This window comes from Petromyzon marinus, chromosome 3 (genome assembly GCF_048934315.1).
Source record: "Petromyzon marinus isolate PM22_M1 ecotype Great Lakes invasive population chromosome 3, UKy_Petmar_22M1.pri1.0, whole genome shotgun sequence".
Classification (NCBI taxonomy): Eukaryota; Metazoa; Chordata; class Hyperoartia; order Petromyzontiformes; family Petromyzontidae; genus Petromyzon; species Petromyzon marinus.
The window spans coordinates 5,689,363-5,705,442 of NC_133669.1; the positions used below are offsets into that span (position 1 = coordinate 5,689,363).

A 16,080-nucleotide genomic window follows, 5' to 3' on the forward strand; every position below is an offset into this window, starting at 1 on the left:
TTTCAATTAAATTTGGGCTCCCATAAATTCAGTTTGTCTGAGGTAAAATTATACTTTTGATAAAAAAAACATTAGAATATGGAAATCATGTCATACTACAATATAATTACATTGTAACCATTCGTTGAAAAGTGTATCTAGAGGAACAAGCAAAGAATTACGCTGAAAAAAACAGAAAGAGGAACCCCCCTGGATCAGAGAAGAAACGGAAGCTAGAGACAGCAACATTGACTGTAAAAAAAAAACAAGTTGGGCATGTCGCGAGATGGGACGGTGACCGGTGGCCGAGACTAAATAAGGAACGGCAGCCACACAGTTCCGTGACATAGTTAAGGCGCTCAAATGTAATGATAGTTACAAAAAACACGAAAGCAATCGACATATCATACTTTGAAATATGTTTTAAGTTTTCACTCTTCGGCCAGATCCAAATAGTGAAAACATGGCCAGATACCAGATGGATCTCAAATTGAAGTGTCTATCCAGTGCACTACTGGCAGGGGCGGAGCAAGGATTTTGACTTCAATATTCTGAGATATATCAGTGTTTATGTTTTCCAATGGGCGCCACAAATGTATAAAACAAATTTTATTGGATTTGAACGCGGAGTTTATTAATAGGTCGGAGCCGCTGATGTGGCTAATAAGTTCAAGCAGCCTGCAGGGCAGCACGAGGTGGCAGCCTGCAGGGCAGCACGAGGTGGCAGCCTGCAGGGCAGCACACAAGGTGGCAGCCTGCAGGGCAGCACACAAGGTGGCAGCCTGCAGGGCAGCACAAGGTGACAGCCTGCAGGGCAGCACACAAGGTGGCAGCCTGCAGGGCAGCACGAGGTGGCAGCCTGCAGCATTTTGCAGCAGCCGGATATCCGGTTATCCCGATTACCGACTTTCCCAAAATTTCAGGGGGGGCTAAGCCCAGCCCCCCTGTGGCTCCGCCCATAACTACTGGTATACCTCGTGGTATTTGTTTTTAAGGCCACACTCTGCTGACGACACGAAACGAAATCAAAACTGGCATAAGGTTGCCTTGTTTAGACAAATTGCATTGGATAGCAACACTTTGGAAGGCCTACAGGTCTGTAGAATACATTGCATTTCCTTAAAGCAAATTAAAATTAAATTAAATGAGAAGGAATAGCTGTGGATGATCCCATTTGACCGTTTTAAAGTTTGTAATAAGAAGCAGTAAAGTTATAAAACACAGGAGAGAATCTAACACTACACACGAGATCTGAACTTATTTATTTCATAATGTAGTTAAGCATCATTATCAGATTTTACTTCTCGGTCTTGCCAGTCTCAAACCTGGCCTGCTCCATCAAATGATGTCATTGGAGGATTTTAAATGCCTACTTGTGAAGCAAATTTCACCCTTTGGATAATGCCCGCACTCAGCAGACCTCCGCAGACATTACCACGGAGTAATGAGAACCGGAGTCACCGAATTTGTGGAAAACTTCTCTCAGACGTGTTTTCGGGTTGTGCCGCGCGTTGTCCGACGTTTTACTCCACGTGCTTCTTCAAATTCGGGACATCGCGCCGAGCAGCAGGCGGTACAAACCGAAAACACATTTGGGAGAACCATACAGTATGCGGAGCTACCAACACGTGCCATCTACTACAAAGTGTAACATGAATACTCGACTACATTAACTAGTGTAAGCAGGTGTGGACTTTTGTTGTTGGTAAAAAGTTTATAATTTCTCATAGTTTAATGAAAACAAATAATAATAATAATAAAAAACACTGCTACTGTGATGTGGATGGCGAGCACACCGGGCTTTCAATCCAGTGGTCGTCAGTTCGGTTTGACCTCCCGGAGTGGCAGTTCAAAAGGATGGAAAAAGTTTCTTAAATCACCCAAGCCCTGTTGCACCGAGCAGTACAAATTGGGTACACCACAGCCAGAGTCGATCCGCAAGGTCGAGCAAAGTTCGAGAACTCCAAGCTCATCCAAGTCGTCTGAACGAGTAGGCGAACGATACCACCCTCGAGAGGGGCTCTCCAGAGCTAACTCTCATGCAGGCCCCTTCAGCCAGCAGTGGCGTGATTAAACATTTGCAGGGCCCCACCTTTTTGCCATTTTAACAACGAAAAAATTAGCCTAACTATTTCCTCCACCTGCTGTAACTAGTGTTATTTTTTTTAAAAATGGCGTTAAATGTGTGTTTCTACTAAAACAGTGCTTGCAATGATGATCCTACAACAGCCATAATAGCGCACGTCTGGTCCTGTCTGAAACCTCACGGCTCGGTGACTTGGGGCCAGACGGAAGGACCCTCACAACCATTTTGAGTTGATTAGATCACGATAACTGCCAACCCGTGTCCATCCATTAGATTGAGTTAACAATCGATCACTGTCCAAAAGATCTCCGTCGCCTTCGATAAGCCTCCATTAGATTTATGGCACAACCAATGCGAGCGTGTTCAGACTGAAGTTACAGTCAATTCGTGTTTCTTAGTCGAAGACCATGACCAATCTGGGCCCGACAGAGCACAACGGGCGTAAACCCACATGCCCTGCGAGGGCCCTATTACACGGAGATTACAAACCGAGTCCATTATATCGACGTCAAGTTGCGTAACTCAACGAACGGGTGGTCCCCGACGAGAGAAAAACACTCGGGTGGGTCTGTCATCACGTGACATTTTGAACGGGGGCAGCACGAAGGGTTATTTCAGAATCAGAATATGTATTTATACTGGAGGAATCTGACGAGCTGTGAAGTTATTTCTTTTCGCAGATGTCCAGTAGGGGCGGGTCAGACCGTTACAGCAACAAACAATACGAAAAAAAAACACACCATCGGAGTGCAAAGGTAAGCAAATCACCCCCAAAAAATTCGCTAAAACTAAGCAATTGCTTTTATTTGACCAGGCAGAGCCCACCGAGCCATTAGCTTCTTTTTTCCGAAGCGACCCAGCCACAAATGATAGCTCAACGAAAGTGGCTTATCATTTCACGCGCTCAACGGCGTCAAGGTGAGAGAGGAACACAACAGTGGGGGAAAGTGTGACGGTGTTGGGCGGGTGACCTTGGTACTCACGAGGGGTTTAGAGAGCAGTGCTCCACCATCATCTCGGGCAGGAAGTCGAGCTTGAAGCAAGTCATTCTGGCGCTCTCTCCTCACGTCGGCCTCGCAGACTGGAGCCCTCCCCCCACGTTCGGATGAACCGGCGACGTGACGTCGACTAAATGCTTGGCACAGTAACAAAAAAACCCCTCAACTTTCGCGACCTACTTAATAGCGACGAGGTCTAAAATAAACTCCGGGTTCAACGTGGACCGAAACGCTCTCAAGGTCACCCGGGCTAAATGCTACGGACTGGGGTACTCATGACTGGACAAAAGGATTTTTTTTTTACAGAACACTCAAGAGGAAGGAAAAAAAACTAACGCGAATGAAAATATGACGAAGCACTCAGAATCATTGAGACAATGCTCTCGGCAACACAAAGACTCGACACTCAGGATGACGCAGAGCGAACACTCTGTGGACACAGGACTATAGAGAGACTATGGTCACAGCACGCAGGCTGAAACGTACTGAACTCGGTACGGCGCACAAGCGGCTAACATCGAGTGCGCAGTGAGCAGGGGAAGGGGGTTGAGGCAGGCAAGAGGGAGGGAGGGAGAGGGTGAGAAGGGGAGGGAGAGACGAGAGAGACACACACGATGGGGTGGCAGAGAATTGGGGACGTGAGCGTTTTTGGAAGTTTGATTGTCGGGGTTTGGGTGGGAGGAAAAGAGGCGCGGGATGATGCGACGGGGGATGGGTGACAGGCAAGCCACTGGGTTCCCCTTACAGAGGAACGGACAGGAACAGGTGGGTGGTTAACCCGCTCCACTCTCGCACGCACACATGGGCAGACAAAATCAACACGTGCGCCAAGACTGGATCTGTGCAGCTGCGTCAGTAGCAACTGGGCAAACAGCATGGACACGCGCGCACACGCAAAGTGAGACGTACAAAGCTGAGCGTCTTCTCGGGAGCAGTTTTTAAGGCAGCAAGAGACGGTCGAATGTAATTGGTGGCACGTGGAGATTGTGTCCAAACAATTTTTTTTTTTAAAAAAGCGATGATGTAATTCAATGTGCGGAATAAATGCGAGATTGACAAATATTAGTCTCCGGCCGGTCGCAAGGAAGAAACAAAAACGCCCCCCAAGTATATTCACAGACAAGAAAAAAAAAGAGAGAGAGAGAGAAAAAGCAGTAACCAAACACAATCAACAGCAAAACGTAACGCCGAACAAAAGCAAGGAGTTGCGAGAGGAGCACAAACGATGTCGGTCTCGACAGGGAGCGCACGACGACGACGCACACGTGGCAGACCACTGGCACCGCCGCCGCTGAAGAGGGCGGCTTTTGTACGGCGGCGGTAGCGGCGAGATAAACATCGCGCAGCCTCACCGAATCGTCGGGCGGATCACAGGCACGGAACAATGAAATATGCCGACACGAGCGGAGTGGAGTGGTCCGTTACTCGCCCCGGTGACCGCGTGCGCACGCACGCACGCACGATCGCTCGCTCGCTCATTGATTCTTTAATACGCACGCCCATATTTATACACACACATATATACAATGTATAGGAACTAACGCAAACATTTACGGCCTTTGGCCAGGAAAGTCACGGAAACAATTGCACTTCGAACGACGCATTCACGCAAGCACCCGATGCTCCGTTTTGAAGTTTTAAAATGAAACATTTTGAATTGTATTGTTTTGAATTAGATAATTTTATTTCTTCATTAAAAGCTTATATAATTTTATCATCTGGAAGACTTCATTGAAAATGGCATTTCGTGTGAATTTTCTCTCGTCGTTAAGTAGATGGCCTTGCTGGGGGTTCGGTTCGATGCGGACTTTCGCCTGTTTGGGATTGCAGGATCGAGATCAGGCGACACGGAGCTGCTGGCCGTGCGAGAAGACCTCCGTCTGCAGATCGATTCCATCGTAATCGAACGTCAGTCCCTGCGCCTCCGTCGTTCATGCAGGGGGCGCGTAGATTTGCAGCGCCCCCTGCATGAAAACGACGGAAAGTGCAGCGTTCATCACAAATAGATAAAGTTGTGCGCTGATATAAGAGTATAATAACACACATGCAGGCACACTAACGTGTACACGACGAACACGATCCCAAATCAGAAATGCAAAAGGCAATGCTCCGACAGTCGGGCACAGTCGCACCTCCGATTAGCACGGTTGGCTACGTACTGTGCGAAAGAAGTTCAACATGCTGCACATACATACATACATGCAAAGATGAACCGGTATAGCCTAAGCAGACTGTTGTGACAGGTGCTGTTAGCGAGTCCTCATTAAAGTAGCCAACACCACGCCCGGCCACCTTTGTCTCCCTGGAGCTGATGCTTAAACACCGCACAGCGCATTAATTTATAGCTGAGCTGATCCACAAGAGGGTACACAATTGTTTCTGATATAATTCGCCATGGCCAGGAATCAGGTTCAGTGAAAAGCGATAACCACTACAGCACCACTCACTGATACACAAAGACAAAGATCCCCCGTATAGCCTTAACAGACTCTTGGGGCAAGTGCTGTTAGCGAGCACCTATGAAGGCCGGCATGGCACACGAGACGGGGTGGGTGGCCAACACCACGCCCGACCACCTTTGTCTCCCCAGTGGCGATGTTTACACCCCACACCAGGTATTCATTTGAGGTTGAGTCGATCTAGGGGAGGCCCAGGACTGGTTCAGAATCGAACTTGAGCAGCCGGATTCGTAGTGAAGCATGCTAACCGCTACACTCCCACTTCACACACACACACATAATAATACATACACCAACACAAAGATATCAATCCACTGTTATGAACTCATACACTAATACACAATCACTTAAACAATACTCAACATTCGCATATAAGGAAAACAAACCTCAATTTTTCACACACACACCAAAGACAAAGAACCCCCGTATAGCCTTCACATACTGCTGGGGCAAGTGGTGTTAGCGAGTACCATCTATGAAGGCTGGTACGACATACGAGGGGGTAGGCGGCCAGCACTACAAAGACAAAGATCCTCCCTAGACTGTTGGGGCAAGTGCTGTGAGCCAGCCAGCGCCACAGGCACCGTCACACATACGCACAAAACCCAGCATGTAATCACACAATCACACACTCACCGAATCACAAAGACAAAATATCTTCAGTTGAGTCTATACAGATGGCTGGGGACTGCGCCGTCTGTGAGCACTTTTTGCTTTTTTGTGGCCAGCAAGGCACACTAAGGAGCGGTGTGGTGAGCACCTTTATCACTCGGTGCCGATATTCAAATAAATATAAATCACACGAGGTACTCGTCTCAGGCTGTGCTGTTCTCGGCGAGGACCCAAACCAGAATCGGCAAACCCAATTGTCCCGGACGTTATGCATGGCCACCAAGTGAACGCAGGCTGCTGGGAGAGTAACCGAGGTGTGTTGGCTGTCAAAGGCCGCATCTCCCAACTCACACACGAACACGAGCACAGTTACTCACTGGTAATAAAACAAAGATCCCGTGTGGCCTGTAACAGACTGTAGGGGCAAGTGCTGTTAGCGAGCACCTATGAAGGCCAGAACGGCACACAACGGGGGGTGGGTGGCCAGCACCACGCCCGGCCGCCTTTGTCTCCCCAGTGGCGATGTTTACAAACCGCACCAGGTACTCATTTGAGGCTGAGTCGACCTAATGGAAGCCCAGGACCGGTTCAGATAATCGTCACTGATTTTGGCCGTGAGCGGGAATTGAACTCGGGTCGCCAGTTTCGTAGCGCAGCGTAGCGCTAACCGCTCCCCACTTATGGGCCAACACACACACACACACGTGCTTCCCTCCCTGACAACGATGTACACGTGCCCCTGCTTTGAGGGTACGAATATATTCGAAATATATTATGCATACACACAATGATATATCAATCGTATTGGTAGAGGTGCAGCCCTGTATTTTGTTGCTCGTGCCACTGCTGCTGGAAGGGCCTCCACTGGAGAGAGCTATAGAGAGCCCCTCCAGAGGTTATATGGACTAGTTGTCCATGCTCACCAGACGTCTTGGAAGAGGTGGGAGTAACCCACCGTTTTCCACGGTGTTGAGATGTTAACTACCTCGCCCGGTGTACAGGAGGTCGTGGGATCCATCCTAACCCTGACGCCTGTATTTTTGGAGTTTGCGTGTCTATCTCCCCGTGGTTGTGAGGATTTTTCTCCGGGTCCTCTGGGGTGTTTCCCCTTCACATTTGGAATAAGCATGCGTAGAGTATTTTTGGCTGCTATAAATGTCCACGCGATAAGCCACTTTGTTGAGCTATCATTTGTGATGGCCAGGTCGCTTCTGAAAAAGAGCTACACAGCTCTGTGGGCCTTGCACCTGGTAAACTAATATTTTTTAGAGTTTTACTTTGTGCCCATCACGTGAGTGATCTGCCCATCGACTCACCGTGGTGTGCCCATTTATATGTCTGGGTGGACGGATGCGGGGATGATTAAAAAAAAATTCTCCCAAATGTTTCCACCGCGATCGAATCGAACGTCTGGATCGCAAGTCCAGCGTGACAACCATCACACATCGCTGTGGCACTCACAGCATCCTATCGTAGTAGACATTTTTTTATTGTAAAAATAAAGAGCGGCTGTGTGAATGCGGCGAGTGAAACGCGAGGCTGACGGCGTTGTCGCTTTTCATTGCGTCCAACGCGAACGGCACAATGGGAAGTGCTGTCGAGGGTTAATCCGCGCGCACACACGCACACACGCACGCGCACACACGCACGCGCGCACAACTGCACCATCAGCTCTCGCGAGCAGAGACAATGTAATAAATAAACAAACGGTAATTATTGTTTCAATTTTTTTTTCAAAGGCTACTAACTACTGGGATGCTGCTGCGGCGGTGTGACGTATTCGCACGCCCGGACTCGCAATCCCCTGAGGTCGCCGGCTAAACTCCATCTCCTGGCGCGGCGGCTGAAACGATGGGGCGAGTTTCATAGCCCACCCCCCCCTCCCACCGCCCCCCCCCCCACCGCCCCCCCCCCCCGCCTGTCCACCCAGCAATTGAAATGCGTGTACTAACGGTAAGTCGATCGGCAGGTTTGCGTCTGCTGGGGTAAAGTGAGAGTACTCCCACCTCTTTGAACACGTCTGGCCAGCGTGTAAGAGGGGGCCAAAATACAATTTACATTGGCTCCCCAAAGCGGCCTCGAGTGGAGGTCCTTCCAGCAGAGGTGGTGTGAGCTGGCAATTTGCTGGGCCGCACCTTTTCCCGCTCCTTGGCATCCAGGTACCATGATTGTGCATTCATATTTTTACAGCAATAATGTATAGCCCCTTTTGTTATCCACTGCTGGATGAGGGTCTCCTAACAAGGTGTAGCCAATCCACCACTCAAGACCACTTGTCCGAGTTTTGTCAGGATCCTCCTCTTTTCGAGGTAGCAATCCTGAAAAATATCCAGTCATGGTCAGCTATGTGTTGACAAGACAATTAAGTTACAGTGAGGGAAAAAGTATTTGATCCCCTGCTGATTTTGTACGTTCGCCCACTGACAAAGAAATGATCAGTCTATAATTTTAATGGTAGGTTTATTTGAACAGTGAGAGACAGAATAACAACAGCAAAAATCCAGAAAAACGCATGTGAAAAATGTTATTAATTGATTTGCATTTTAATGAGGGAAATAAGTATTTGACCCCCTCTGAATCAGAAAGATTTCTGGCTCCCAGGTGTCTTTTATATAGGTAACGAGCTGAGATTAAGAGCACACTCTTAAAGGGAGTGCTCCTAATCTCAGCTTGTTACCTGTATAAAAGACACCTGTCCACAGAAGCAATCAATCAATCAGATTCCAAACTCCCCACCATGGCCAAGACCAAAGAGCTCTCCAAGGATGTCAGGGACAAGACTGTAGACCTACACAAGGCTGGAATGGGCTACAAGACCATTGCCAAGCAGCTTGGTGAGAAGGTGACAACAGTTGGTGCGATTATTCGCAAATGGAAGAAACACAAAAGAACTGTCAATCTCCCTCGGCCTGGGGCTCCATGCAAGATCTCACCTCGTGGAGTTGCAATGATCATGAGAACGGTGAGGAATCAGCCCAGAACTACACGGGAGGATCTTGTCATTGATCTCAAGGCAGCTGGGACCATAGTCACCAAGAAAACAATTGGTAACACACTACGCCGTGAGGGACTGAAATCTTGCAGCACCCACAATGTCCCCCTGCTCAAGAAAGCACATATACATGCCCGTCTGAAGTTTGCCAATGAACATCTGAATGATTCAGAGGACAACTGGGTGAAATGTTGTGGTTAGATGATACCAAAATGGAGCTCTTTTGCAGGAACTCAACTCGCCGTGTTTGGAGGAGGAGGAATGCTGCCTATGACCCCAAGAACACCATCCCCACCGTAAAACATGGAGGTGGAAACATTATGCTTTGGGAGTGTTTTTCTGCTAAGGGGACAGGACAACTTCACCGCATCAAAGGGACAATGGACGGGGCCATGTACCGTCAAATATTGGGTGAGAACCTCCTTCCCTCAGCCAGGGCATTGGAAATGGGTCGTGGATGGGTATTCCAGCATGACAATGACCCAAAACACACGGCCAAGGCAACAAAGGAGTGGCTCAAGAAGAAGCACATTAAGGTCCTGGAGTGGCCTAGCCAGTCTCCAGACCTTAATCCCAAAGAAATCTGTGGAGGGAGCTGAAGGTTCGAGTTGCCAAACGTCAGCCTCGAAACCTTAATGACTTGGAGAAGATCTGCAAAGAGGAGTGGGACAAAATCCCTCCTGAGATGTGTGCAAACCTGGTGGCCAACTACAAGAAACGTCTGACCTCTGTGATTGCTAACAAGGGTTTTGCCACCAAGTACTAAGTCATGTTTTGCAGAGGGGTCAAATACTTATTTCCCTCATTAAAATGCAAATCAACTTAGAACATTCTTGACATGCGTTTCTCTGTTTTTGTTTGTTGTTTTTCTGTCTCTCACTGTGATTGCCAACAAAAATTATAGACTGATCATTTCTTTGTCAGTGGGCAAACGTACAAAATCAGCAGGGGATCAAATACTTTTTTCCCTCACTGTACATGTATGTATATTTCAATTCTTTCGCACCGTAAATAGCCAATTATGCTAATCAGAGGTGCGGAGGAAGGACAACAAACTAAACAGAAAAAGCAGTTCTAAAGAAATGTATTTATTCAATCTAGATTTAAAAGTGCATCACTCCAGTGGCTTCCTAATATCGGAAGGAAAAGCGTTCCAGACGGCCGCAGAAGCGCATTTGAAAGCGCGCGATGCGGTGACCATCTTTGTTCGTTAGCTAGCCAAAAACCGCTGCTGCTGCTGCTGCGAGGATGACCGGATTTTACTCCGAAGATGAACGGAGTATTGTGAGATATCCTTCGTTGTGGTGCTGGGGCTCACCCGGGACTAACCGATGCTTGGCCGCGCTGATTCCTGGGAACTCTGGGCACGCGCTCGTCCTGGTGACGCCGGAATCGCCAGGGAGCGGCTGGCGTGTTGGGGGCGACCGGCCGGCAGGATCGAGGTGGTTCGAGTGGTCGTTTGCAAGAGTTGCCACCTGTTATACAAAAAAACCGGGACATGTCATGACAAGAAGAATATCTCACAAAACCAGAAGTAAGGAGGAACTACATGCAAATGAGTTGTCTTTAATAGTGTGTTATTAAGAAAATGACAAAATATGGGACATTTAAGGTCCTGGGAAGACTTATCCAGGACAGCAACTGCCCCAGCAAGAGGACTAAACTAAACTTTTTTTTATTTTACCAGGTTCAGGCCCACTGAGCTATCGAGCTCTTTTTTCAAAAGCAACCTGGCCACAAATAATAGCTCAACGAAGTAGATTATCACATGGAAATTTATAGCAGCCAAATATTCTAAACACGTGTTTATTCTAAACGTGGAGAGAAAAACCAGAAGACCCGGACGAAAATCCATGCGACCACGGGGAAAGAAAAATACAAAATACAAATATACAACAGGCGTCAGAATCGGGATCGAACCCACGATCTCCTGTATACCAGGCGAGGTAGTCAACATCCCCTAGCCACCGTGGCACTCCTCATCGTTGAGGTCACCGCTCGGTACAGTTGACGGAGTTGCCAGTGATCATTTCACTCTCGGGTTTTATTTCCCTGTCTCTTGGCCAGTCTCACCTCGCTTCGCATATCTGCGTTTATGATGCCGTGCTTAGCATTGCGATGTAAATTTTAGTTGCTGCATTGGGTTCTCATCTGGTTAAATAATGGTTACAGAATGTTCCCTTGTTTTGAGGCTTACACCTGTAAAAAAAAAATACATGGTCAGCCCTTTGTTCTGCTCTGGCCCACAGATGATATCTCGTGACATGACGCCAAAGGGGGGGGGGTGAAAAAAAGCCATCAAAACCTCGGAAAAAGAGGACGTCAAATTACAGACCGCAAAGTCAAAAGCTACCGCAGGCAATTAGACGATCGCATGAGAATGTGCGTTGGACTTCTTCCGCAACGTACGTAGCCAGCCGTGCTAATCGGACTTGCGGGGACAAGGACAACAAACTAAACACAAGGAGCAGTTCTAAAGAAATTAGTTTTCAAACTAGCTATTACAAGTGCATAGCCGCCAGTGGCTCCCTAATATCGGAAGGAAGAGTGTTTGCAGACGCGAGCCCCCAGTGCACGCCGGCAGACGATGAGGACTTCGAGAGAACGCGGAGTCTCTTTTTTGAGCAGCACAGCGAGAGGCGGGAGGCGACGCTAAGCTAGCTGTTCACGTTCTAGCGGGTGCTGAGGCCATGGGTCAGAGGCACGGGAGAGGCATCTCGAACATGTAGGGCAGGCAGCTGTCACTTGTAAAGTTCGTGGCCTACAACATTCCCATTGTTCGTGGCCCCCCCCCACTCCCCGTCCAACCTTTCTGTATGTATGTATTTATGTTGAACTTCCAACCGCGGCAAGCCAATCGGAGGTGCGGGGGAGGGGGGGAAGGATGACAAACAAAGGAATGACAACAAACGAACTCTCTGACCTCATCTCACCCCTCGCTACTCCCACCTCGCTCGGGCACCCACCGCCTCTCCCACTCACAGCTCCAACGATAAGGAGGTAAGACTCCCGACTCTGCTGCCACAGTCCCCCGCTGTCTGGAGCGCCTTCGCCGTTGTCAGCGGACTTCCTCCAGTTGTTAAGAGCGTCCTAACAGCTTTCCCTTTCTAACCCACCGCGATAGAATAATGTACCGCCCCCCTTTGTCAATCTGCTGCTGGATGGAGGCATCCCCATGCGGTGGCTCCACTTCACTATGTCTTTCATTTACCACGTGACTGGTCACCCCCCCCCCTGCCCCCCTTTAGAGTTTTGGAAGATTGTAATAATTTGGGGTTGTGATTTAATGCAAGAATTAATTATTTTTGGTTTAATGTTTGCCATTTTGCTTTTACTGTTTATAGTTTCCCTTTGGTATCATTCGTACTGTCAAATTCTCACCATTAATCTAAGTAATCCTTATGGCGGTACCCCGGGGTACCAAATAATACAAAATGGCCGAGGCAATAAAATACTTTATTTCTGGGACACAATTTTTTTCCAGGGGTGTAACTTCACTCCGCGACTGGGGTTACCAATCAATCCGAAATCAGTGCTACTCTGAGATGTTGAAACACAGCGAGGACGATTGCGCTGAAACCCTGAACGCTCGCACGTACCGTAGTGGCGGTGCGTCGTGAGTACAGCTCGTCGAGATGAGTCGATTGCCGCATCGCCGACCATCAACAGACTAAAAGTGACTGCATCACGGACATTATGCGAGAGCCGGGGTCCTATGGTACCCCGGGGTACCGCCATGAGTTTCAAATGTAACATCAGATCGCAAAATTTGCACACAATTTGCATAAACTGCGAAAAATATTCTCGAATGCACGATTTGGACGCACGGTATTTGCGAGCATGGAAAATCGATTCTAATCGGCGACACGATGCCCTGTCGCATGCCTTCCTGTCACACTCAAACACCAGATGGCACTCAATGCTCTGTAAATAGTGGTTCGCGACATCCGATACACAACGCGCATGGGGGACGCACGGACAGACACACAACGGGAGCTGCCGCGGTGTATTGGGGGTGGCAAAACTCGGCTCGCCAGTGCAGAGGGTTCCCGATTCGACTCCATCTCCCGGCACGCACCTTCGAGCGGCGGGGACGAGTTTCTCAAATCCCTCCCCGGCCGCCTCTGTCAACACCAGTGGCGCAAAAGAGGCGCACCGTGGTAATTCGATCAGTGGGTCACACGCAGTGGGGTAAAGTGTGGGCCACGGCCCACCGCATCAAAAACATTCCGGTCAACGTGGAAGAGCAGGCCAATGAAGCCTCTAGAGTTTACTCCAGCGGAGGCCCTTTTTTCTGCCAGCGGAGGCGCGAGCAAGCAGTTGTAGGGCTGCACCTTTGCGTCGTATACGTATTCATACGCTTCAGCTGACGCTGCGCTTTCAAATGTCCGCCGTGACATCACCAACCGCCAGTGAATGAATGGGCACCGCGCCTGAATTGGTCATTTCCATTCATTCGCAACCTGTAAAGAATACAAAAATTGTAACCGCAATTTGGAACTGCTTCACTCTGCGTATTTTTACGGTTAATGCAACCGCAATAACAACCAGTTCCTCATGTTGGCGTTTAGTTCCTCCACTTCAACTAAACTATACTCTTTGGTTCTTTCGGTAATGTCAAGTAGGTAGAAAAACTAATAGATCACGACGTTTCGATCGCAAGAACAAGCGACCGTCTTCAGGTGAGAGAAAGACGGTCGCTTGGTTTTGCGATCGAAACGTCGTTATCTATGATTTTTTCTACCTACGTGACTTTACCGAAAGAACCAAAGAGTATGGATTCCTGCAGTCACGAAAGCTTAAAATCAAGATTCAACTAAACTATTTAAATTTTACTATGTAAGGCCCACTAGCTATATGGTTCTTTTTCAGAAGTGACCTGGCTATCACAAATTATAGTTCAACGAAGTGGCTTAACACGTGGAAATTCATAGCAGCTCAAATACTCTAAACGCGTGATGTTGATTCCAAATGTGAAGGGAAAAACCGAAGGACCCGGAAAAAAATCCACGCTACCATGGGGAAGAGACATGCAAACTCCAAATATACAGGCGTAAGGGTCGGGCTCGAACCGACAATCTCCTGTATACCAGGTGAGGTAGTTAACATCTTGCCACCGGGGTGCCCTCAGACATATTAGGCCTTGGTGCAGAACTAGGCTACATGCAGTGAAAAGAGCATGGCGTTTTGTGCTAAGATCATGGTCTAAATTTTCAAAACGTATTCCTCGCAAAATAGTCCATCAGAATATACATTACATAGCTATAAGTGCCCCCTGCCCTCCCCCCACCTAATCTGAAAACTTAGCGGGACCCTCCTGAATCCTAAGACTGACATTCCTGGGTATCCATTAGTTGGCAGCTCAGTGCTACAACACGTGAACTACAACCCCCGCGGGACCTCCCAGCCACATCGTGAGGGGGTCACCATTCCATTCGCACAGTCACACTCGTTTCGACCTATTCGCCTATACAAAGAGAGGATTTACTCACGAGAGGTCCGTAGGTCATTCGACTGCATAAAGGAAGGGGCGCCTGGGTACATCCTCCCGCAGCACTGCCTACCCGCCCCCCCCTGCTCGCTAATGATTCAGTTCCGTTCGGTAATAATAACGCCGTTCTTATGGCACGGGGCTATCACGAAGGCGCTACATTTCGCACGCACAGATATAGTCTGCCAGAAGGGGCCCATGTTGGTGTGTTCTTTTTAACCAAATTGAGTAATTTACGAGGACATTTAAAAAAAATATCGCAAATCTGGACGGTGGCGTGCTCTGGGGCGACACTCCGCCGCCTCAATAAATCATTCTCACGTCTGTATTCTGGAGGATTTACCCGGAGAAAAAACCCCCAATACATCGTCCTGAACGAACAGCTAGCCTTCACGGATAACAAACTCCATTTCTCTTTAGGGTGGGGGGGGGGGGTGATGGTGGGGGCGGTTGGGGTGAAATAATGCGAGGAAATCCTCCCAATCTCCGCTTCAAAATCCCGCCGGGGCCGGCTAACAATCCCGACGGCGGCGATATCGTGGGGAAGGATCGACGTTGACGGAGCCGCGAGGCGTCCGGGAAAAACTCCACGAGGTCCTCGCGGCGCCCGCCGTCGCCTCGGCCGCAAATTTCAGGACGCGTGTACGCGGGCGTGTTACGGTGGCGAGATATTTACTACCTCGCTTGGTACATCTCAAAATATTGGTCGTATAATATTGACCGACAACCGGGATAAGTGTAGCAATCTGAATGAGCTCAAGCTGCCTGTAAATCGCGTGAGTTCCATGCAGACGGCCCCATTGGATCTCTCCATTCTCTCCGCCTTCTTTAAAAAACAGACACTGCTTCGATGTTGTGTTGTGGGGCGCCGTGGTGGCGAGATGTTAACCGCTTCGCCTGGGATACAGAAAGTTTGTGGGTTCGATGCCGACCCCTGACGCCTGCTGTATATTAGGAGTTTTGCGTTTCTCTCTCCGCGTGGTTGTGCGCATTTTTCTCCGGGTCATCCCCCCCCCCCCCCCCCACATTTTAGAATCAACATCCGTTCAGAATATTTGGGCTGCTATAAGAGTCCACGTGAGAAGCCACTTCGTTGAGCTATCATTTGTGGGCAGGGCGCTTCTGCAGAAAGCGCTCACACCTCGGAAGCCAAGCACCATGGCTGACCCCCGGATACTGCCTGGACAGGTGATGAGCGCCATGCATTGATAACAAGCGCCGCAAGGTGCTGCGGAGGTATGGCAGCCACCTGTCCGAGTTTCGCCATTATCCTCCTCGTTTTGACGTAGCTATCCTGAACAATCATTCCAGCCTCTGATTATGGTCACCTCATTGGTAATGAGAAGATAGTAATCGACATTTAGTTCTCACGCGCTTCCGGTAATTTGAGATGTTCTTCTTTATCTGTGTATGCAAGCAAGGGAAAGGCCCTTTGGAGAGACGCCGGATGAAGTGGAGCCCAC

The 16,080-nt window shown here is 48.8% G+C and overlaps 1 protein-coding gene across 6 annotated transcripts in view; it reads right to left on the minus strand.

Annotated features, from left to right (window-relative positions):
• CELF2 (CUGBP Elav-like family member 2) overlaps positions 1-16,080 on the minus strand; it is a 177,531-nt gene that overhangs the window by 90,815 nt on the left and 70,636 nt on the right. For 3 of the 6 annotated variants that reach the window (XM_076073068.1, XM_032971833.2, XM_032971779.2), the window contains exons 2-3: positions 10,445-10,601; positions 3,049-3,200 (exon numbers count right to left, since the gene is read on the minus strand). The exons of 1 other annotated variant lie outside the window; for it this stretch is intronic. In XM_076073068.1, coding sequence (XP_075929183.1) covers positions 3,049-3,113 — 65 coding nt within the window. In that variant the 5' untranslated portion in view covers positions 3,114-3,200; positions 10,445-10,601. The remainder of the gene's footprint in view (positions 1-3,048; positions 3,201-10,444; positions 10,602-16,080) is intronic. 2 more of the 6 variants (XM_032971816.2, XM_032971807.2) reach the window with 2 other exon arrangements.